This window comes from Sciurus carolinensis, chromosome 9, assembly GCF_902686445.1.
Source record: "Sciurus carolinensis chromosome 9, mSciCar1.2, whole genome shotgun sequence".
NCBI lineage: Eukaryota > Metazoa > Chordata > Mammalia > Rodentia > Sciuridae > Sciurus > Sciurus carolinensis.
The window spans coordinates 66,482,078-66,506,000 of record NC_062221.1 but is presented as its reverse complement, the minus strand read 5'-3'; the positions used below and the strand labels follow the sequence as shown (position 1 = coordinate 66,506,000).

Genomic DNA, 23,923 nt, shown 5'->3' with positions numbered 1-23,923 from the left:
TTGAGATTGAGTACCTACATAAGATTATTTATGTGAGTTTCCTTGATATGTCCCTGTCTTCTTTGTCTTGAGTAAGTGAAAAATTTAATGTGACTTTCTTACATTTTGACTTACTGGTCATAAGAGTTTAAGTTATAATTTTATATCTAGCCTCCTAATTTTACCATTTGTTAGTCATGACTTTGAACATTCCTAAAGTAGATATATGATTAGTTCATATTAGAGTAATCCTATAGTAATAGATGGTTTCCTAAATATATTGAAATAAGATATACTAGAATAGTCAGGGGTTATTCATTTAGATATCATTTATTTATTTTTACTGTAGTAGTTTCATAACACCACTAGTGTGTAATACATGCAGTGGAGTAGAAAAGTAGAGTGACCCATTTCCCAGGAATTGCTGTTTTATTTATATTTGGTACTGGGGATTGAACTCTGGGGTGCTTCACCACTGACCTACACCCCAGACCTTTTTATTTTTTGTTTTGAGAAAGAGTCTTGCTGAGTTTCTAAGACTGGTCTCGAGCTTGTGATTGTTTTGCCTCAGCTCCTGAATAATTGGGATTACAGGCCCATGTCACCATGCCCTGTTAGAATTGCCATTTGGAAGGCTATATATCCTGAGAATCTCCTTAAATCTCAGGTAGACTAGAACAATTGGTTGTTCTGAAATGTCATGATTTTTGAGAAGGTGGTTAGTTAGGAGTCCTAATACTAATGGAGAGTATGTGTCTTCTTGTTTCTGATACATTTTTGCTTTTATTAAGTTTCTTCAGTGTTTTGTTTGAAACAAATTATTGTTGAAACTATATGTTTGAAAACCATTGTTTTAAAATCAGAGTTTATTAAAAGGAATAATTATACTAAAATTAATTTGTGTTTAAAAAGCTTGACTGAGCTTTCAATGTTTTTATTTAAAATAGGAACTATTGTGAGCATAGGTGACCCTAAGAAAAAATATACAAGATATGAAAAAATTGGACAAGGGTAAGTATTTATGATTCTCTTGTGATAATATTCACTACTTACTGGGTATTCAGCATGATCTCTCTTTTTTCCCCCTGACATTGAACACTTACTGTATTCTTTGAGTGGTACTCTAGGGGATTTGTGTAAATACATAATGCATTTGTCGAAAAACCCTACTTGTTAGCAATAACTTTACATCATTGTTTCTTCTTCTTCTTTTTTTTTCATTGTTTCTTCTTGAATGTTATTTCTCATAGATATTAAGGGATTTTTAGATGGAAATTTTCATTGCAGAATCATAGGCCATAAAAACATTCATTTGGGGTTGTATGTATAGTTCAGTGTAGAGCACTTACCTAGGATATGAAGTCCTGGTTTTGATCCCTGGTGTTGCAAAAACAAAGGAAAGCAAAAACCTATGCATTTACCTGGACATGGTGGTACACACCTATAATCCCAGCAACTCAGGAGGCTGAGTTAGGAGGATTGCAAGTTTTTACCCAGTCTCAGCAATTAATTAGATCAGAAGATAAAAAGGACTGGTGAGAGCTGGGGTGGTAGCTCAGTGGAAGAGTGCTTGCCTAGCATGTGTGAAGCACGGGGTTCAGTTCACCATACCACATATAAATAAATAAAATAAAGGTCCATCAACACCCAAAAATATTAAAGAAAAAAAAAAGAACTGTGTAAGGTACCCCAAGGTTCAATCCCCAGTACTAAAAAAAAAATAAATAAATAAAATGTTTTTGAATCACATTGTTGAGTATTGATCTTTGAGCCTGCCAATCTGATTTTGTTCAGTTATTTATTTTTAAAGTATACTAAGCAAGTGAGAGCAAGTGAACATCCAAAAAAATATTTTTAGCTGTAGATGAACACAGTATCTTTATCTATTTTTATACGTGGTGCTGAGAGTTGAACCCAGCACCTCACACATGCTAGGGGAGTGCTCTACCACTGAGCCACAACACCAGCCCAACATCTTGATTTGATTTTTTTTTTTTTTTTTTTTTTTGATGGTGCTGGGAATTGAATCCAGGGCCTTGTGCATGTGAGGCAAGCAGTCTACCAATTGAGCTATATCCCCATCTTGAATTTTTAATGTTACTAATTTCTAGAAAATGTTCTATGAATTTAGAAAGCATTATTGGAATTTAGAATGAGAATTTTTGGCAACTTTTGAATTTGTTTTTAACAACTAAATTCAGTTTAGCATTGATTTTAATAATAAAAATTGAAAATCACCTTAATATTTTGAATGTGATAATAGATGTTATATGTTGAATAATTAATAGTGAGTGAGTAAGAATAATACCTATGTATATGGATAGGTATCACAAATCCAAGTTAATTAATTTTTGCTACTGGGTATTGAACCCAGAGGTGCTTTACCACTGAGCTCCATCCCTAGCCCTTTTACAGGAGTGTGCCACCACACTCAACCAGGTGAATTTTAGAAAGCAATTGCAGATAAATACATGAAATAAAACATCATAGTTAAAAATATAGAAAAGTACATGGAAATGATGCCTAGGATAAACACCAAATACAAGTTACCCTTGGTGGAGGGAATGACATAGGGCATACTGGGAATCTTCAAGTTTATTTGCAGTTCTTTGTTTCTTAAGCAGGGAACTGTATTTGTGAGCTGTCTATGTTATTCTTTAATTTCTTCATCTTTTTAGATCCTTATATATTTGTAGTTCTGAAATATTTCAAATAAAAGTTTTGGTCACAAGGATTGCCTCCTCTTTACCCTGATTTTTGTTTTTAAGATGTTATATCTTAAGTGTTCTTTGATCCTTTCTCAATTTTGAGAAGGGGGTAATAAAGTCTTTGGATGTTATAAATGGCAGTGATTTAGAAACCTTAATTCTGATTGTGTCTTTTTCCCCTTAGGGCTTCTGGTACAGTTTTTACTGCTACTGATGTGGCTCTGGGACAGGAGGTAGCAACTTTTTCATATTTCTAGATGTTATATCACCTTTTTGTGTAGAAGAAATGCTAGATAAAGCTAAGCATAATCAACGTCAAGATAAATCTAAACTTGTTTAGGGTCTCTGGAGTATAAAACACTGTGCATAGTCAATGTGCAAGTAAAAATACTTCTTGTTTATTTATTTGTCAGTTATAACCTCTCTATGTAATATCATGTGTTACTATAAATTAACTGGTTGGTGTTTGTTACTTTCTAAGAGAATTAGGAAAACCACTTTTTTTTTCAATTATTTTTCTATTATAGGTTGCTATCAAACAGATTAATTTACAGAAACAGCCCAAGAAGGAACTGATCATTAATGAGATTTTGGTGATGAAAGAATTAAAGAATCCCAACATAGTTAACTTCTTAGACAGGTAAATATGTTTGAGGTTCTTTTAAACATTGGGAGAAAAATATGGAAATTGGTAGTCTCATGGTTTGATGGAGGCTAGCCATTTTGGAATGTCAATACCGAGAAGTAAATTTTAAAAGTGAGAGAGGAAAGGTGAAAAAATAACATATTCCAAGTTAAAAGGTCCTTTTGCTACAAGGTTATTACTTGGCAAGTGAGAGAAGGCAGCTAAATGAAGCGCATTGCTGATGGTGTGTGTATATTCATTGCAAATGATCAGAAGTAGAAACATATAAGGAATGGTCAGCTGGGATTCATATCTTAGAGTTGACTACACAATTCTTAAACTTTTAGATCAGTTTTTATATATTCTTTGTTGGAAAATTGTACATGTTTATCAAAAGCTCAAGTACTTTAGGAATTAATGTTTAAAAAAACAAAAGAGAATGGAAAATTATTCAATTTTTTTTTAATTGATTGTATATATGAATGAAAGATGACTGGTGAAAAGTGATACTTGCCAGACACAGTGTTGCATGCCTGTAATCCCAGCGACTTGGATGGCTGAGGCAGGATTGAGTTCAAAGCCAGCTTCAGCAAAAGTGAGGCACTAAGCAGGATCTCAGTGAGATCCTGTCTCTAATAAAAATACAAAATAGGACTGGGAATGTGACTCAGTGGCCGAGTGCCCCTGAGTTTAATCCCCAGTACCTAAAAAGAAAACAAACAGTGATACTAGTGGTTGAATTATAAGGTTACAGGTGATTTTTCTTCCATATATAAATTTGTTTAGGATGGGGAAATGATAATATATTTTGAGATGTTAGCCCTAATTATTCATGGAAATTCTGCATTCATGGAAATAAACTTTCAGGTACATTTCTCTGCTTTTTAAAATAGTATTTCAAGTCAGCACAGAGTGCTGGTTAAGATAAGCTGTATGCTTTGGAATCATTAGAACTTGACTTTAGGTGCTGATTCTATCACTTACTATGTGACCTTCGATGAGTTCACTTCTCTAAGCCTCTGTATCTGGAAAATGAGACCAGTAATCCCTATATTATGGGTTATTTTGATTGGAAAACTCTTATATGTGGACCATTATGGACAAACTGTGACTTAAAACATAATGACCTTTGGTTATTTTTTTATGCTGTTATATAGTAACTTTCCCGTTTTCTTCTTAGCTCTTAAACTATCAACTCTATAGTTTTATTGTTATGGTGCTTAATATTTGAACTCTTGAACATAGAGTGTCATATGTTTACAAGAATAAAAATGTGAGTATGTTTTATATGTTCTATTTTTAGTTACCTGGTAGGAGATGAATTGTTTGTAGTAATGGAGTATCTTGCTGGTGGGTCACTTACTGATGTTGTAACAGAAACCTGCATGGATGAAGCACAGATTGCTGCTGTGTGCAGAGAGGTGAGTTTGCTTTCTTTTGGATAAAGTAGGATGATATTGGTTAGCAAGATGAATAAAAGGAAAGTTATTCTGAACAGAGAATTTTTATCGTACACATTCTCTGTAAGTTATCCCATACTCTTTTGATCTCAAATGAGAATTTTAGCCCTTTATGTGTAAGATACCTAGGGAATGAGGTATAGACCCTTTTTAATTTTTTTGAGGTTCAAGTGATTGAATCCAGAGGCGATCTACCACTGAGTTATATCCTGAGCGCCCTTTTTACTGTTTTATTTTGAGACAGTCTCAAAAGTTGCCTAGGCTGACCTTGAACTTGTAATCCTCCTACCTCTACTTCTAGTGTAGCTGGGGTTAACACACATGCCCTGTTAAGGCCTTTGAAGAACTAAATTCACTGTCAAATCTCATTATAGTCATCACAGTAGTTTTTCATCCAGGCAGGACACTTTTGAGAGTAAATGGGGGTTCTTTTAAAAGTTTGCCCTTCAACAGGTGTGGTAATACTTGCTTGTAATCCCGACGAGGCTTAGACAGGAGGCAGACAAGTTTAAGGCCAGCCTCAGCAACTTAGCAAGGCCCTAAGCAACTTAGTGAGACCCTGTCTCAAAGGAAAAATTAAAAAGGGCTAGATGTGTAGCCAGTGGTAAAGTGCCTGTGGGTTGAATCCTCAGTATCCTTCCTCCCGCCCCCACCCCTCCCCCCTGTCAATTGGGAACTAGAACCATCACAGACAAAGCAAGACACATGTTTACCTTTAATATCAGTAAGTCTGCTTCTGGCTTTATCGAGCTCACTGAAGGTGAAGAAATTGGCTGTTTCTTTATATTTGTTGATGAATTTCTAGATGTACTATTTGCTTGAGCTAGTAGAATTTTCCAAATTGCCCAAGTCTAAGCCAAAAACAGTGTTCCATCTGTCTGTCTATAACTTTTTATATAGAGGTGACTTAGGTTAATGTTCTGCTTATTGTCATTGAAACTGATACTACTTTGTCCTGATATAGAAATCATTGTCATAAATGACAAAATTATAAAAGTTTATGAAGGACTATTATGTAGTGAATTATAAACTTTGTATAATACATAGTGAATTATTTTTATTTAGATAATATTGTTTGAAAATTTAATTCTGAGTTATGTTTGACTTGAGTGGTTAAAAAAAGGAAATAAGAACTCTTTCATAGTTCTGAATATTATATCCCTTACAAAGTATGTTTGGCCACTTAAAAACTAACCAAAACTTAACAAAAATTTATCTATTCATACTTAATGTGTTTTTCTCAATTTTTTTTTTTTTTTTTCAATTTTAGGAGTTTTTCTAGCTTCATTCAGTTGGGTCCTCTTTTAGTTGACAAATTTTTAAATTGCAGCTGGGTGTGGTGGCCCACGCCTGTAATCCCAGCGGCTTCGGAGGCTGAGGCAGGAAGATCTCGAGTTCAAAGCCAGCCTCAGTAAAAGTGAGGCGCTAAGCAACTCAGTGAGATCCTGTTTCTTCACAAAACACAAAATAGGAATGGGGATGTGACCCAGTGGTTGAGTGCCCCTGAGTTCAATCCCCAGTACCCACCTCCAAAAGTTTTTAAATAGTGACAAGTTTATTTCTACTTATTTGAGTATTTTTCTGTGACTTTATTCTTTTCAAGAGTTCGATTAAATGCCTGGTAAATATAATGATACTAATCACATCTGTTTTTTTCTTTGTATAATAGTAGAATATTTTGAATGAGATTTTTAGTAGTTATAAATAATGTGCAGATTTTGTTCATTGTTCTGTTCTGATGGGGATAAGAAAAAAAATACAAGTAACTTTTCCCAGGTGTATAATTTATTCTCTCAGTTTATATTAAAAAACCATGGGGCAAAGAAATTTTTAAAGTCTCATCTTATTCTTGTATTTAAGGAAGAGAGGAATTTATCCTTTTTTAAAAAAACATTTTTAATTGTAGATAGACACAATGACTTTATTTTATTTATTTATTTTTAATTGTGGGTTTTTTTTTGTTGGTTTGTTTAGTTTCAGTTCTGGGGATCAGAGCAGGGCCTTGTACCTGCTAGGCTAGTGCTCTACCACTGAGCTGTACCCCTAGCTATATTCCTTCATTGTGGATATAGCTTGACATAAAATGCACTATAGAAGAAATGAAGAAGACAATAGTATATTACATTGATGAACCCCTGAATGCAACTAGACCACACTCAATCTTGCCTCCTTCTCTCAGTGGTTCACATTGATTAGACTTCTGAGTACCTCAGGTTTCAAGTGCAAATAACCGGAAGTTTATTCTCTACTGTTGAAATAATTTCTAAAGAACTTACGCTTATTTATCAAGTACTGTGTACTAAGAGGGATTTAAACCTGAAAAGGCCTAGAAGTTATATGGACTCATCATTTTATAAGAGAGCCCATTGAAGACTAAGTTTTAAAAATCCGTGGCAAAGATTGGGAATATAGCTCTAAGGTAGACTATTTACCTAACATCTACAATGTCCTGGGTTTGTTCCCCAGCACTGCAAAAGAGGAAAAAAAATTGAAATCAGTGATGGATGAGCTGGGCATGTGGCAGATGTCTGCAGTGTTAGCTGCTCAGGAAACTGAGACAGGAGGATCATTTGAGGCCAGCCTGGCAGCCTGGGCAAAATAGAAAGGCCTTGTCTTAAAAAAACAAAAAACAAAAAAAAACACAGCAACAAAAAAACCCTGGGAAAGAAAGAATTTTATGACATTATTTAATAATGTCTCTAGATGAGATCAGAATGTGGGAAGGGATTGTCTTACTAATTAAGGTATTTTATGTTCAGAACTTTGCATATGAGAGGATGTTCTTTATAAATGTTAAGGATTGCAGGTAATCCGCTGAATACTGGAGGCAGTGCTCTAGTCATAACTACTACTGTAACTACTCTGTGTGAACTAGTGAACGGGACTTTTTGGTAATGTTTCATTGATAGTGTTTTCTTCTGTTCAGTGTTTACAGGCATTGGAGTTTTTACATGCCAATCAAGTGATCCACAGAGACATCAAAAGTGACAATGTGCTTTTGGGGATGGAAGGATCAGTTAAACTTAGTGAGTAACAAGTGAAGAAAAAACACTCATTACTTATTTTTTATTATCGTTTACTCTCCTGCATTTTTAAATTTTTTAAAAAATTTAATATTTTAAAAAATATTTTAATATTTTAAAAAATTAATATATGGAAGGGGAGTAAAGACTATGAACTGTGAACTGGACTGGGTTTAAATAGCAGATCTGCTACTACTTGCTGAATAATTTTGGGCAATTGAATCTCTTTGTGTCTCTTTTCTCATTTATTCACTGAGGAAGATAATAGTAGCAATCTCAGGATTTATTTGGAGGTTAAAGATGTAAAGGACTAAGAAGCAGTGCCTGGGACTGGCACAAACAGTGTTGATGCTATCTTAAAGAGATAAACTGGATTTGTTTCTGCCATCTGTTAGACTAGTTTCATTACACTCTTCAGCATTCTCTGAGGTATGTACTGTATAGCCTAATCAGGAGACGGCTATATGACTCTGATCTCAGAGAGGCCAAGGAAAATATCCCACTTTTCTAATGTTCTTCTGTATGAGACACAATGAAAAACATCCTGAACCTCTTTTCTCTGTGTCCATGATCTTTGAATTTCTGCCATGCCCTCTGGAGAACTCAAGCAGAGCTACTAAACTTCATCCTCTAAAGGTCATTAAAATTTATTAAGATTCTGTCTTTAAATTATCTTACTGGGCAAGTTGGAAATAGATAATCACTATTTTGGGTGAGACATATGAAAATGGAATTAGACATTTTTGGATAATGATTTGTGGTGACTTTGCCACTTACTAGATGAATGATCACAAGTAAATTAACTGAAAATATATATGCCTTGGTTTCTCTATTTGTAAATGAGAATAATTTTAATAGAAAACATACCTGGGGCTGGGCACAGTGGTGCATGCCTGTAATCTTAGTGACTAGGGAGGCTGAGGAGGAGGATTGCAAGTTCACATCCAGCCTCAGCAGCTTAACGAGGCCCTGTCTGAAAATAAAAAAAGTAAGAAGGGCTGGTGATGTGACTCAGTGGTTAGCAACACTGGGTTCAATCTCTGGTACTACCCTCGCCCCACACCCCCACTAGAAAAAACATACCTGTAGCTGGGGTTGTAGATGATGGTGGAGCACTTGGCAAGTATGCACAAGACTCTGGGTTTAATTCCCTAGCATTTAATTTCCCAGCAACACACACACACACAAATAAATAAATAAATTTAAAAATAAATTACCCAAGCTGGGTGTGGTGTTACATGCCTGTAATCTGAGTGGCTCTGGAGACTGAGGCAGGAGGATTGCAGGTTCAAAGCCACCCTCAGCAACTTAGGGAGACCCTGTCTCTAAATAAAATATTAAAAATGTCTGGATCTGGGGATGTGACTCAGTGGTTAAGTGCCTGGTACCAAAAGAAAAAAAAGAAAAGAAAAGTAGATTATCTAGAACCAATTAAAAAAAAATCTCAGCATTATCATGAGGGAGAATTAACTATTTGTACAAGGTACTTGGAACAATACCTGGCTTTTTATTCACTCCTATAGATTTCTAAATATATTCACCACAATTAGTAAAAGGATATTCTCTACAACATGGTAAAGAAAAACTAAAACTATCTTAAATGTCAAACATTAAGGGAATGGTAATTTGGTATTTTTTTATACTGTAATATAGTTTTTAAAGTGAGGCAGATAAATGGACTAATGTGGAAGAATCACCTAAAAAAAACAGTGTATAAAATATCTTAGATAAAACAAATCAAGCAGTTCATAGCTATTATTAATACTTTATAAATACAAAACAGTTGAAAGCTTACAGACCTGATACCAGTAGTTAACATAAGTAGTTGAATAACTTTAACAATAGAGGGAAGAGAAGAGTATAAATTCTCATCCTGACATTTCCCCAAAACTTAATATCAGGTACTAAAGTAGGTTCTCTGTTCCCCGGTTATAGTTGAGATAGTTGGAGTAGGTTAATGCTGTTGAGTACCTTGTCAGTACAATTGCACTTAAGTGCATTCTTTTTCTAAGCTCTCTGCTAAGTTGTATGCTTAGTGATACTAACTTCTCTTCATTTTATTCTAAAGTAGTTTCAGTGTCCTGACCTTTGCCCGATTCACTGCATTTACATTTGGTGTCCTCCTTTGGTTATTTCCCCCTGCCGCCTTTTTGGACCTCTTTCAGTTTTATTAAATTTTTTAGGATGAAATTTATTATTAAGAATAAAAGCCCTTCTAATAATCTAATAATTTGTTACAGGCACAAGAAGCAAAATATTTTAATTCCAGTCTGGAATATTTTATTATTAAATTCTTTAAAAAAAAATAAAAGAACCTGAGTAGTCAAAATGTAATTATGTCATCTGAGGTGAACTCTTTTATAAAATAATCCCTAGAAACTATTAACTCTAGATGTTTTGTTTTTGTTTCTTAGCCGACTTTGGTTTTTGTGCCCAGATCACCCCTGAGCAGAGTAAACGCAGTACCATGGTTGGAACACCTTACTGGATGGCACCAGAAGTGGTTACACGGAAAGCTTATGGCCCCAAAGTCGATATATGGTCTCTGGGTATCATGGCTATTGAGATGGTTGAAGGAGAGCCTCCATACCTCAATGAAAATCCCTTGAGGGTAAGACCAGTTTAACACCAGCTTTACTGTAAGAAAAATACTTTTCCTTAAAACGTAGTTAGAACTTCCTTGTGTTATTCTTTGGTCAAGAATTTAGAATTGAAACTTGACAAAACCTAATCTCTGTCCTTACTTTGTATATACAAATCACAGTGCTTCTGAGATGAAAGTGTTAGTTAAAGAGTGTAGATTTTTATTAGTAAGCTGTATGGTTTCTTATTTGGGCTATAAGTCAGAATATACTCACCTTTCTCCATAGTCCAAGTACCTAGATAGAGATACCTTTTTCTACACAGTTAAGGTACCTTCTCCTGCACATTTAAGTACCATGGATATAGAAATCAGGTTATCAACTTTGAATTTCATCCTCTGTACCCCAGGGTCCAGAAAAGTGGAAAGAAAGATCACACCTTTGAGAAAGGTGTATAACTGATAGTGTTCAAGGCCATTTTCAGAGTAGACTTTGAATAAGTAAATGTTCTAGCAGTTGATGTGAAGAATTTCAGACATCCTCCTGTCCCCTTGTAAATTACTGTGTGTAGCCCAACATCATTTGTAATTAAGGAAATACAAATCAAAACCACAGGATACCACTTTATACCTAATGTAATTAGTGCTGGTGAGAATGTGGAAAAATCGGAATTGTTGGCGAGGCACAGTGATGCACACCTGTAATACCAGGGACTTGGGAGCTGAGGTAGGAAGATTGCAAGTTTGAGATCAGCCTGGGCAACTTAGCAAAACCATCATCTCAAAATAAAATTTAAAAGGCTGCAGATGTTCTTGCTCAAATCTCTAGTGGGCAATGGAAAGGGTTCCCCTCGGGCTGGCTGTGCAATAAAAGCTATGAAAATGGAACCACAAAATAAACAAAAAAGATCAGAAATATATTTTAAAGAGCAGGGACAGTAATGGGTTAATATGATCAGAGAGGTACGGCTTCTAACAAAGATGAAGCCCCTGCTTGCTTTATTTACAGTGGTACAGAGCAAAGGGGATTGGTAGACATAATGTTTCAGTGTGGGAGGAGTCTTGTCTCAGTGCTTGCTTCCTCATGAAAATCAGGACATGGGTGGGCTCTCATGGGTCACTCCCATCTCTGAATCTGTGCTTGAATGTGAGTGGTCAGCTAGGACAGTGCACCATGTGAATCAGGAACCAGTGGGTGCTGACTGGGAGTTCCCAAAACCAGGCTTCCTTGCCTAATGGCACCAGTGTGGCTCAGTTCCCACACACATGGCTTATGGATGGCTTCCCGCAGGATGTAGTTTATAGGTGTAACACCACTGAGTTCAATTCCTAGTACTACAAAAATAAAAAGGAAAAAAAGATTAGAACCCTCATAAATTGCTGGTGGGAATGTAAAATGTTGCACTGCTTTGGAAAAAAATTTGACAGCGCCTCAGAAAATTAATATTGAGTTACCATATGACCTAGCAATCCTACGACTAGGTATATATACAAGAGAATTAAAAGCATATGTCCATGGAGTGGGGGATGTAGCTCAATGCTAGAGTGCCTAGCATGCAGAAGGTCCTGGATTCAACCCACAGCATTGGCAAAAGAAAAAGACAACAAAAGCGTATGTCCACACAGAACTTAGCACAAATGTGTTCATAGCAGTATTATTTAGAATAGAAAAAAGTAGAAACAACCCAAACACCTATCACCTGATGAACAGTGAAATATCATTTGACCATAAAAGGAAGGAGGTACTGATACATGTACAACAGTGACCCTTGATGATATTATGCTAAGTAAAAAGGTCAGAAAACGGAGGGATTGGATTTGGATATTCTTTGCTGAATGCTTTTTGCCCCATTTGCCACAGATTCCAGTTCAAATACACGGTTAAAATACTTTCAATAGGTGGTTAATTTAGAACGCTTTTCAGAACAGTTTTCAAAACCCTCTAGTTTCATATATTCATTTAGCCAATATTGAATTTGTACCTGCATTGTGCTAGGTGGTGTTTAAGTTACTGCGTAGAGAACCAGCAAAAATTCCTGCTCTTGTAGAACTTACATTCTCGTGGAAGGAGAGAAATAATAAAACAAATAAGAATAATACATTAAGCAATGGACTATTTAGGTGCTGGGACTGGCAAGGAGAGAGAGAGAGTTGGGTTTGCTTTTAAAAGGGTACTTTTGGAAGGCTTCAGTGAGGGGACATTTGGACACAGGATATAAGAGAGTAATGCTTATTTACCTAGGGAAGAGCACGCCAAGCAGAAGAAACAGCAAGAACAAAGCTGTGATGCAGGAATGTTCCTGGTACATTCAAAGATCTTCCAAGGATTTTAGCATAGATATAGTGTATTGAGCAAACCTAAGTAGGCATTAAGGTGATCAGTGAAATGAGGCATTGTGAATGCTTTGTGTGGACTCTTGACTTTTTGTCTAAGTTGGGGAAACCATTGGAAAGTTTTGAGCAGAGGCGTAAAATGGTCTTATTTAATTTTTAAAAGACTTACCTGGTCACTTTGTTAAGAAGAGATTCTCAAGGATGGCAAAGGCAGAAGCAGGAAGAAGATCAATTAGGAAGCTATTGTAATAATTTAGGCAAGAAATGACAGTAATGTTGACCAGGATGGTATCAGTGGAGGTGATTAAAAAAACAGTTAGATTCTAGATGTATTTTGAAAAGAGTCTATATAAAAGAAGAGTTGAGGATAGTTCCAAGAGTTTAGCCTAAGCAAGGGGAATGATGAAATTGAAGTTTACCTTAGGTGAGATGGGAAAGACTTCAGGAAGAGTAGAGGTTTGGGATGGTTAGTTGAGAGATCAGTTGATAATATTTTAACACGTTTTAGACATGTTAGTTAAGACACCCAGTAAAATGTTCAAGTGGAGATGTTAGTGAGGCTGTTTGGTATGCAAGTTTGGGATCCAGTTTAGAGATATAAAATTGAGGCTCCTTAACTATAGATGTTGTCTGAAGCTGCAAGGCAAGATGAGGTAACGAGGTCAAATGGGTATAGGCAGTCAGAAATTTAGCTGGCACCCTGACACAGTTCATCAAAGAGTTGAGGCAGACCAGCAAGGAGACTTAAAAAGAAATGACAGGAAAGATAGGTAAAACTAGATAAAGATATACCCTGAAATCTAGTGAGGGAGAGATAAGCTTGGCAGAAACTATAGTTATGTCAATTAAGATGAAGACTGAGACTTGATCAATTTTGAATGTAATGTTAGAAGTATTGGTTAAAACTTGATGAATGGGGATACCTGCTTTTGGTCAAAGTAAAGTAACAGGGACCAGATTAACCCTTCTTGCCTGAAACAGTCCCCCAAAACTAGATTATATGACACAGTGGTTTTCAAGGAGAGTGACGTCTGAAAGTGAGTACAACTGAAGCGAACCCTACAATGGCCCCAATTTCCAGGCCATGTACAGAGAGGGATAACAAATGGGACATTCCTGAAAAAGCTAGAAAAGGAGGAAAGCTGAAGACTCTCAAGATCTGTGGATGACCCCCCCTAAAGCATTTAATGAAATTAATGTGAAGAACCAATGTAGAAACTAAGATATAATTATCTGATAAGATTGCAAAGAACTGGGCTGAGGTATAGTTCAGTGGTAGAGTGCTTGCCTAGCATGCACAAGGCCCTTAGTTCAATCACTTAGTTCCATCACTGAACACAAACACTGGGGCTGGATGTCATGTTGCACACCCATAGTCCCAGCTATTTGGAAGGCTGAGGTTCAGTTGAGCTCAAGTCTGGGCAACATAGTGAGACCCCCAGCTCAGAAAAACAAGATTAGACAGAGAAGAGCCTGCCATATGTTTAAGCTTGGGAGTAGTGCTTGTTTCTGTCATCCATTGTGGAAAATCTTATCATTCACAAGATATTGAATAGAAGACTTGTAAGTGTCTTGTCTCAATGATGGGAAATAATTACCCTTAAATTAAAAATTGCTTCAGTTCTACCTAACAAATCTTAAGATCCATATAACTTAAAACTGCATGCCAAAACAAAGCTCAGGAACACTTACAGGGCCATGACCACAGCCTGGTTATAATCAGGCATCAGAAGAAGCTTGTCTTCAGCATCCTCTGCTGTGGGCAAAAGAAGGTCTGGTTGGACCCCGGTGAAACAGTCAAATCCCATATGTTGTCAACTAGGTTAGGAAAGGTAACCAGGATGAAAAGGGTGGGAATTGTGCGTCAGCTGCTCAGAAAATACCATGAATCTAAGAAGATTGCCACTTGTTTCAGAGCCTGTAACTGTAAATGAAGCAACATGGCTAAAAAACAAAGCAGATTCTCATGGAACATAATCACAAACTGAAGGCACAAGACCTGTGAGAATCTTGAATGAGCTGACTTGAGGCCTGTGGGTCTGAAACCAGGGAACACCACAAGCTTTGTGAAGAGCATCTCCAGGCCAAGAAAGGAAGCAGAGATCATCAAGACTGTCCAAAGATGAAGAGACCCAGAAATAGAGCTCTACCTCCTGCCTGGCCTCCATAGTTACATAGATCAGTCATTCAAATAAAAGAAGCCTTGATCTGCCAGGAAAAAAGTAAGAGAATATTTATAGGAATCCAGAAGTGGCCAGGACCTAACGAGCACCCAGACATCCAGTCATAGCTTTAACAGACAGGCTGAGGGGTAGGAAAACCTAGTCTATCATGAGGAGAAAAATAATCAGCTGAAACTAACCCAGAACTGGCACAGATAAAAGAATTAGCACACAGATCATTAAAATAATTTTTATAATTATGTTCCAGGTATTAAAAAGTTAGCTATTTGGAAGTCATATGTTTAAAATTAAAGACCCAAGTTAAAGTTAGTTATGTGTTGTGGTTTGGATATGAAGTGTCCTTGAAAAGCTCCTGTATTACTGCAGGAATATTTATAAGTGAAATGATGAGACTGTGAGAGTCATAATCTAATCAGTCTGTCCTAGTTTGAATGGACTAGGTGGTAACTGTAGGGGTGTGGTTGGAGATGTGTCACTGGAGGCTGCCCTCCAAGGGTGTGTTTTCCCTGTAGCCCATTTTCTCTTTCTTCCTTTGTTTTCTGGCAGAGCAGCATTCCTCCATCATATCCTTCTACCTTGATGTGCTTGCTGCTTCACCTTGAGCCCAGAGCAATGGAATCAGCACACCATGGATTAAACCTCTGAAACTGAGCCAAAATACCTGTTCCTCTAAGTTTTTCTTGTTAGTTGTTTTGGTCACAGTGACACAAAGCTGACTAACATTATGGAAATTAAAATATTTGAGGTTGAATTAATGATAGATTATTAAAGCAATAGAAGCTAGCTACAGTAAAATATAAAGATAGAAGTGAAAAAAATTTTAAATGAAATAGCATCAGTGAGTTGTGAGACAGTTTCAAGTGTTAGTAATGTGTAATGAAGTTCTGAAAGAAAAAAATCAACCCAGAAATCTCTTTCAAAAGCTAAAAGCTTTCTCAAACACATTAAAGTTGAAAGTACATCCAACTACATGTGTAAATATATAAATTTTTGTTATATAAGTATCTTTAAAAGATAAAACCGCTTAAATAAAAATAATAACAATGTAGACTGGAGATATGCTTATGTAAGATGACAACAGAAGCTTCAGGGTGAAGGGGGAGAACCCAAAGATTCTTGTCCTGTGTCACATGATGTATTGAAAGATGCCAACATTAAATAATAAGAGAGAGTTGTACCTAATAACTAAGGAGTCAAAAAAAAAAAAAAAATGGGGGGGATGCTGGACTGCAGATGTAGCAGTGGTAGAGCACTTGCCTAGTATGTTAGTGTCTGAGGCCCTGAGTTCAGTCCCTAGAACTACAAAAATAAATAAATAATTAAATAGAAAAGCATCCAGCAATGTGGACAAATATCAAAACATCATATTGTACCCCATAAATGCATACTATTAGTCAATTAAAATATTTAAAAAATGTTTTTAAAGGCTACATTGAGGGAGGTATATCATAGAGGGCAATTGAAAGAGCTCCTAATAGCCAAAACTGGAACAATTTGAAAAGTAAAATAAAGTAGTAAGGAATTATAACTTGAAATTTAAAATAAATATCTATGAGTCCATGCTGATATAAATGATTGAATAATCATGTGGGAGATGCTCCACCCTGCAGGAAGTAGAGCATAACTCAACTATGGACTGTACATAGTGACTTCCAGAGAATGCAGTATGGAAAGGGAAGAGAAACTTCACAATGGAAAAACCTAACAATCCCTTGATCAGGTGATAAGGTTAACACCAGCAGTCATAAATCATGTTGCTAGTGTGTACCTTTAATATGATGCAGTGAAAACAGTGCTGTTGCCAGGCAGTGGTGGCCCAGTTATTTGGGGGGCTGAGGCAAGAGGGTCACAAGTTGGAGGCTAGCCTCCACAATGTAGTGAGAAGGGCTGGAGCTGTAACTCAGTGATAGAACACTCCTGGGTTCAATCCCCAGTATTGCAAAAGAGGAAAAAAGGAAGGAAGGAGGGAGGAAGGAAAAGAAAATGGCACTGTTAACTCTGTGATCTTCCTTTTAAAAACCCATAATTTCAATATAACCATAAAAAAAATGTCAGACACATTTTATTAGAGGGGTATTTTATCAAGTATTATATAGTACCTGACCAGTACTCCACAAAATTGTCTAGAGTCATCAAAAACAAGGAAAGTGTAAGAAATCGCCATAGCCAAGAGGCATCTAAGGAGATATGACAGCTAAATGTGTATGTCTTAGGAAAAGGAGAGTAGGAGAGTAAATAGAGTAGGAAAATCTAGTATGATTGCTGAAAGCACTAGGAGCCCATATGAGGTTAGTGGATATCAATCTTAAATCTCACTACATTTAGCGGAATGGATACGGGAAAGGAGTACACAGCTTTAACCACATTTAGATAAATGCTATAAAGTGAGTGGGAGAGGGTCATGGGAGTGACATGAAAGGAATGATGGACACTAAAAGACCTATGAGATTTTAGGTCCCAGTGGAGTCATAGGATTGCTGACTTTGGAGTACTGGGAGTACAAAAGATAGGAGGTAGAGTGCAACAATTTAAGAGTTGCAGTTGCTGGTTTCTCTCCTGGTAAGGGTAGGGCATGAGTGTATATGGTGAGAAAGGCAAGGGCATGAGGGCATGAGAGAAGACAAGGAACTAACATGAATCTGTGTAGCTATTGAGATAGCCATGAATTAGGACAGGAGTAATGTTAGAGATAACAGTCCCAAGAGCTATAATCTTGAAGGAGTGAGTGGGGAATGACCTGGGGTTTAGTAGGTATTTGAAACAAGGAAAGGTAGATTTGTAGTCAAAAGCCTGTGTTATAGAGAAAAGGAATGATGAAGATTTCAAAGAAAAATGAAGAACAGAAAGGACATTTGCTTTACCTCTAGGCCTAAAGTTGCGAGGGGGAAAAAAGCCACCCCTCTAAGCACTGCTGGTGAGAATAAGGAGAATGTTCAGAGCCCCATGGGCATTAGAGTGCAGAAACTAAGGGAATGACTGGGAGTCCTGGGCTGCTTGTGATCATTAACATAAAAGAAGGTAAAGAATATAGTGAGATTGATCTCAAAGTGGGGAGAAGATTATGGGGAGGCTGGTGATGGTGGGGGTGGTAATACTTAGAATATTTTATGTGTTTGTCTTTATCTCTTCTGATGGGGGTATGGAGACTTCCAACAGTCTTGTGATCTTAACCTGAAATTAGTTGCTGTCTCAGGCATGACATCTTAGAATAAAATTAATTCAGGAGAAAATCTAGGTGACCTTGGGTTTGGCAGTGATTTTAGGTACAACACTAAAAGGACCATCCATGAAAGAATGAATTGGACTTCCTTAAAATTAGAATCTTCTGGGCTGGGGATGTACCTTAGTGGTAGAGTTTTTGCCTGCCATATGTGAGGGCCTGGATTCCCGAGCACAGAGGGAAGCTCCCCCACCCCCAGCAAAATATCTAAATAAACTGCTCACCAAAGAAGATACACAGATGGCAAATAAGCATATGAAAAGAGCTAAACATGCATGGAGTTAGGTAATTGCTTAATTAAAATAACAATGAGATACCATTGCACACCTTTGAATGCTCAAGTCCAAAAAAAAATCTGACAATACCAAATGCTGAGTGAGGATGTGGAGCGACCAGAATACATTCATTGCTAGTGGGCCGCTCCACTCTAGAAGACAGTTTTTTCAGTTTCCCACCAAACTACTCATGACCTTACTACATAACCCAGCAATGTGTTACTATATATTTACCCCAGTGCATTGAAACATGCCCACACAAAAACCTAGACACAAATGTTTACAGCATCTATATTCATAATTGCCAAATCTGGAAACAAGATGTCTTTCAAAAGGTGAATTAAGGGTTGTGCACAGTGGTAGAGCATATGCCTAGCATGCTTAGGCCCTGGGTGTCATCACCAGCACCACAAAATAAATAAGAGAAAATTGAATTGTGTTATATTCATATAGAATATTATTCATTGATTAAAAAACAGCTATCAGACCACAAAAAGACATGAAAGAACTTTATCTACTTATTTATTACAGGGAAAGAACATGGAAAATTTATTACATGCTCATGGAATGGACATATTAGACTCTGGAAGATCTTAAATGCATATTGCTTACTGAAGAAATTTAGTCTAAAAAGACTAGATGTGGAAAGATTCTGAGTGTAGCATGTTGGCTGGAAGTGTTCGTCAGTTTTTGTTGTTGATTTTGTTTCCTTTAATAAGCAAGATGTATCACATTTATAGTTCAACAGAGAAAAGATGAAGCTGCCAGGCCTGGTGGCACACACCTGTAATTTTAGCTTCTGGGGAGATTGAGGCAGGAGGATCCCAAGTTTGAGGCCTGCATGGGCAACTTAGAGATAACCTGTCTCAAAATAAAAACAGGGCTGGGGCATAGCTCAGTGGTAGAACACTTATGCCTAGCATATGCCTGGGTTCAATTCCTACACCAGCAAAAAAAAAAAAAAAAAAAAGAGATGATAACCTCTCTTTAGTATTTATGGTGATTGTCTTTGAAGAATTGAAAGAACTGGAGATGTTGTTCAGTGGTAGAGTACTTGCCCAGCAAGCACAAGGCAGGCCCTGGTGGGGGCAGTCGGGAGGAGTTCTGTAAACTTGATAAAACTTTGTTGAGCTACCTTAAGAATGTCACAAATGCCATACCCAATGGTTGCACACTTGTAATTCCAGTGACTTGGCAGCCTGAAGAAGGAGGATCACAAGTTCAAGGCCAGCCTCAACAATTTAGTGAGAACCTGTCTCAAAAATGAAAACTAAGGACATGCCTGTACTCCCAGCAGCTCAGGAGGCTGAGGCAGGAACATTGTGAGTTCACAGCCAGCCTCATCAACTTAGTGAGACCCTGTCTCAAAATAAAAAATGAAAAGGACTGGGGATGTGGCTTAGTGGTTATGTGCCCCTGGGTTCAATCCCTGCTACCAAAAAACAAAACAAAAAAGAAGGACTAGAGCTAGGGATGTAGCTCACTGGTAAAACAACCGTGGGTTCAATCCTTAGTAACACCCCCCCAACCACAAAAAAAAAAAAAAAAAAGAAAAAGAAAAAGAAAAAGTGTCACAGATATTGTTCTATTTTTAGGCATTATACCTGATAGCAACTAATGGAACTCCAGAACTTCAGAATCCAGAGAAACTTTCCCCAATATTTCGAGATTTCTTAAATCGATGTTTGGAAATGGATGTTGAGAAAAGGGGTTCAGCCAAAGAATTGTTACAGGTAAATTTGGAAATGATGCCATATTTTGAAAATATTGACTCTTTTTGAATAACCAACAGAACATTTTCATAGTGTTAATAATATTTCGCTATTCATTGATCACTGCCAGCAAGGCAGCTGTTAGGGTTTCATCTGCCAGGAATAAAAGTTTAATATTGTAATAGTAAGTTTTTGTATATTATCACATATTGTACCCATTCAGTGCTGGCATGGACTGTTTAACTGTGTATTTTTGGAAATTAGAAAAACTAAAACAACTTTGTTTCAACCATGAAAATTACGTACTGATTATGAGGGGTTTGGGCAGGTATTAAAATATGTGTTGTCTAAGTAAATTGTATTCATAAGTAGTCTTCAGGGTTTAGTTGAAAGAAAATGTTTTGTTTCTAAATTGAAAACATTCATGCATTTCTTTCTTCCCTCTTTCTGGCAGCACCCCTTCCTGAAACTGGCCAAACCATTATCCAGCTTGACACCACTGATCATGGCAGCTAAAGAAGCAATGAAGAGTAACCGTTAACATCATTGACGTGGCTTTATATTCTTTTTTCCAGTTTCTAAAAAGAAATATTTTAATATATGAAAGTTATTTCTCTTTTGAGGTTTACAGAGATGGTCTGCATAACATGGAAGAAAAATACAAAAAACTACTATTCCCTGAAGACAACCAAGAAAAAATTACAAAAGGAGAACTATGACTTTCAAGTGAATCCCTCCTTTGTGGTCAAAAAGGAATTATGGACTAAATCACTAGCCTTACATCTTTCAGCAGGCAGCCTATCAAGGCCATTTATTATGCTTGAGATTTGCATTTTATTTTGCTGACTTTGGTATAAAAGATCCCATTCATTGTCTCCTTTGGGATATTTTCAATACTTGAATGGCAGATTGGAGTTTTTCAGAGTGTTTTATCTGCTAGTCTTTATTTCTCTCCTTCATAACTTTTCCTTTCCTTGACTTGCTCCTTCTGAGTTGCTTTGAGAAGTTCTTCTCATGCCTAAATTGAAGGCAAGTATGATAGAAATTATGTAGCTCTTTATATTGGCAAAGGAGGCTGATATGGCTTAACTTTTTATAGAAGTTTTGATCAGCTACTGTTACATGTAATATTTCAGTTCAGAACTTGAACTGAAGGAAGCAAGGAAGAAAAGTATGTGATTTTTACCTTTTTTAACAAATGTGAAAGAGTCAGTTTTAGAAATTTCATGGTAGTGAGTTTGGCATTTGTTACATGTATAGAAAGAAAACTAATAATCTATATTTATAACTAAAATCATTGAAACAGAAAAGGAATCCCATCAACTGTACAACCTTACAGTTTTGTCTTCCTTTCTACCTGTTTCCTCTTTAGATTTGGCTTCAGGAGCCAAAGTGATTTGTGCTTGTTGCACCCTGGGCTTTGTGACTTTGGTTGGTGCCACTACCTTCCCCTTTCTTTTCCCTCTTCTGTCCCCTTCATTTTGGAAATAGGTTTTTGTATATGTTGCAATTTTAGGTTTGTTGGGGGGTTGTTTTGTTTTTAATTAACCTCTCCCATCACAATTACCCCTCCCCCAACCCCTAGGACAAATAATATAATAACCATTGAATTTTCAGAATTTTAAAGTAAACTTTTTTCCCCACTTATATTTGGGGCTAGCAAAAGTGAGAGGCTTGAACCTTGGTGAGTTCTAAAATAATTCAAATCATGAAATGTCAATATTATAGAGATGAGTGAGGCTTATGAACAGTAAATATTTGTCGTAAGTTACTGTTCTCCCAGCCCATTAGCAGTGTTTTACTGTCTACAAGAACTTAAATAGCAAAGTACTTGTTAATAGATTCATGCATCATTTGAGATGTTGAGTTACTTTAGATTTTGTTTTTCAAATAAGTAAAACTATTCATGTAAAAAAGTGGAGAAAGGAAGAAAAATGTGCTTACTGATAGTAATGCTTCTTTAAAAAGATTTAATAAAAGGTCTGTGACCTTTAGCATTATATTACATTATATTGAGTTCCCTCTCTCTCCCCTCCCCTTTTCTTTTCTTCTCCTTTTCATCGTTACTGTTGTTGCTGTTTTGCTTTTGGAGGAGGTATTGTCCATCCTAACATGCCTGGAACCACTTACAAGAGAAGAATCTGTGGTTGGTTCTGGCATTTTGTTCCCACCATCCCTTGGCAATGAACTTCACACCTGTTTGGCATCCTGCAATAGTACAAATCATGAATAAAAATAATTTTTGCTGTTTTGGAGTATATTGGGAAAACCAGCAGGGTTTCATTTCCAATTATTCCCACCCTATCTGTGTTAAGATTCAGGTATAAAGAGAAATGGCTTTTTATTGATAATGCAGTAAGGTTTTCAGAAAAATGAGTGAAATAATTAATGAAACTTATCTAGAGCACTTAATGGCCTCTGTTTTCAGTAGGATTCTTGATTTCATTTTTCTCTGGACTGTATTTGGTCTTCTATAGCTATCACTAAATTACAGAAACAAGCTGGTTTATTTTTTGAGGAAAGCTACAGTGCCTCTTGAGTTCCAAATTTGAATCTGCTTTGTAAACAGTTGTTTGGATGGATTATGATAAAGAAGATGCTACCAGTGAAATAGAAAACGAACTGGGCAATATTACTGTAGTACTTATGGATGTACTTATGGATGATAAGACTGTGCTCGTCACAACCACTCAAGAAGGCATTTCCATCCTCAGTCAAGGAATATGTGCCAACGCCCCCATTTTATGCTGTGACTCAACAGAGGGCTTTTCCATTGATAGAAGCATTTTGTGATTTGTATTTACAACTTCTTTGATGGTTACCTGCATGTCCATTGCTGGCAACGGACTTTGTCATTAAAACCTGCCTCCTAGGTTAAGGGAGCTGCACTGTGGTTCATTCTTTACTTACTGGGTAAACTAACCTGTAATAGAAATATATTTTGGTTAATTCTGAAATGTGTCATTTGAAACAAAATAATCTTAAAAAGCAATACAAAATTGTGATTTATTAATTTTAAATTAAAATGTTTAGATCTCATGAAAGAACAATTATATCTGAATCAAGATTCATATTTTTTAATAATTGCCTTTTGTATTTACCCTTTTTGTCATCACTTTAAAATGAGAATTCCCATTTAAATCTAAAAGTTATGGTAGGGATCCTCTTGTGTTATTAGGGCAATATTACTATAGTACTTATTTATTTAGACTTTCTGGTCCTACAGTTATCTTCTCTTGTTCCTTTTGCTGCTCTTAGGGACAATTAAAACTGGGAAACTATGAAAATATTGAAATTTTATGGTATCTAGAATAGTAAATAATGAGAGTGATAGTTCATCATAAGACATCATGGCTAACACAGCTGTCTTTGTTAGGTGTCTGGCACAAAATAGGAATTCTCTTCCCTTCAACATATAAATATATAAATATTGAGCTGCTTCACTTTTATCTAGTAACCACTAGTCCTAAACAAACCTGTGCCTTTAACAAGTGAGTTTAAACTACCTATGAGTATTTCTCTGTAGGGCTCACTCAAATACATGTTTGTTCGTATATACTGTATTCTAGCCTGAATGATTTTAGATGTGATTAGGGAGTAGTTAGAAAAAAAAAAGAGGATTAAGGAATTTGCATCAATTTTTTTGGAACTAATACTTCTTAAATATACTGTCTATCCAGTGAAATTTCAAAATATAATAGACTACCTAAAAATCAGATGAACACTTATTTTTGACTTTTATAGTGGGATTTCATAGTAATATAAAAAGATTACCTTCCTTGTCTCCATGCTCTCAGTAGATACTTAAACAGCTAAAAATCAG

The 23,923-nt window shown here is 36.3% G+C and overlaps 1 protein-coding gene across 1 annotated transcript in view; it reads left to right on the top strand.

Annotated features, from left to right (window-relative positions):
• The window catches only part of Pak2 (p21 (RAC1) activated kinase 2), a 74,465-nt gene extending 50,696 nt beyond the window's left edge, over window positions 1-23,769 (top strand). Inside the window, exons 8-15 of the mRNA XM_047563816.1 lie at window positions 927-990; window positions 2,872-2,920; window positions 3,215-3,327; window positions 4,616-4,733; window positions 7,699-7,798; window positions 10,210-10,406; window positions 19,984-20,121; window positions 20,555-23,769. Coding sequence (XP_047419772.1) covers window positions 927-990; window positions 2,872-2,920; window positions 3,215-3,327; window positions 4,616-4,733; window positions 7,699-7,798; window positions 10,210-10,406; window positions 19,984-20,121; window positions 20,555-20,641 — 866 coding nt within the window. The 3' untranslated portion in view covers window positions 20,642-23,769. The remainder of the gene's footprint in view (window positions 1-926; window positions 991-2,871; window positions 2,921-3,214; window positions 3,328-4,615; window positions 4,734-7,698; window positions 7,799-10,209; window positions 10,407-19,983; window positions 20,122-20,554) is intronic.
• The last annotated feature ends 154 nt before the right edge of the window (window positions 23,770-23,923 follow it).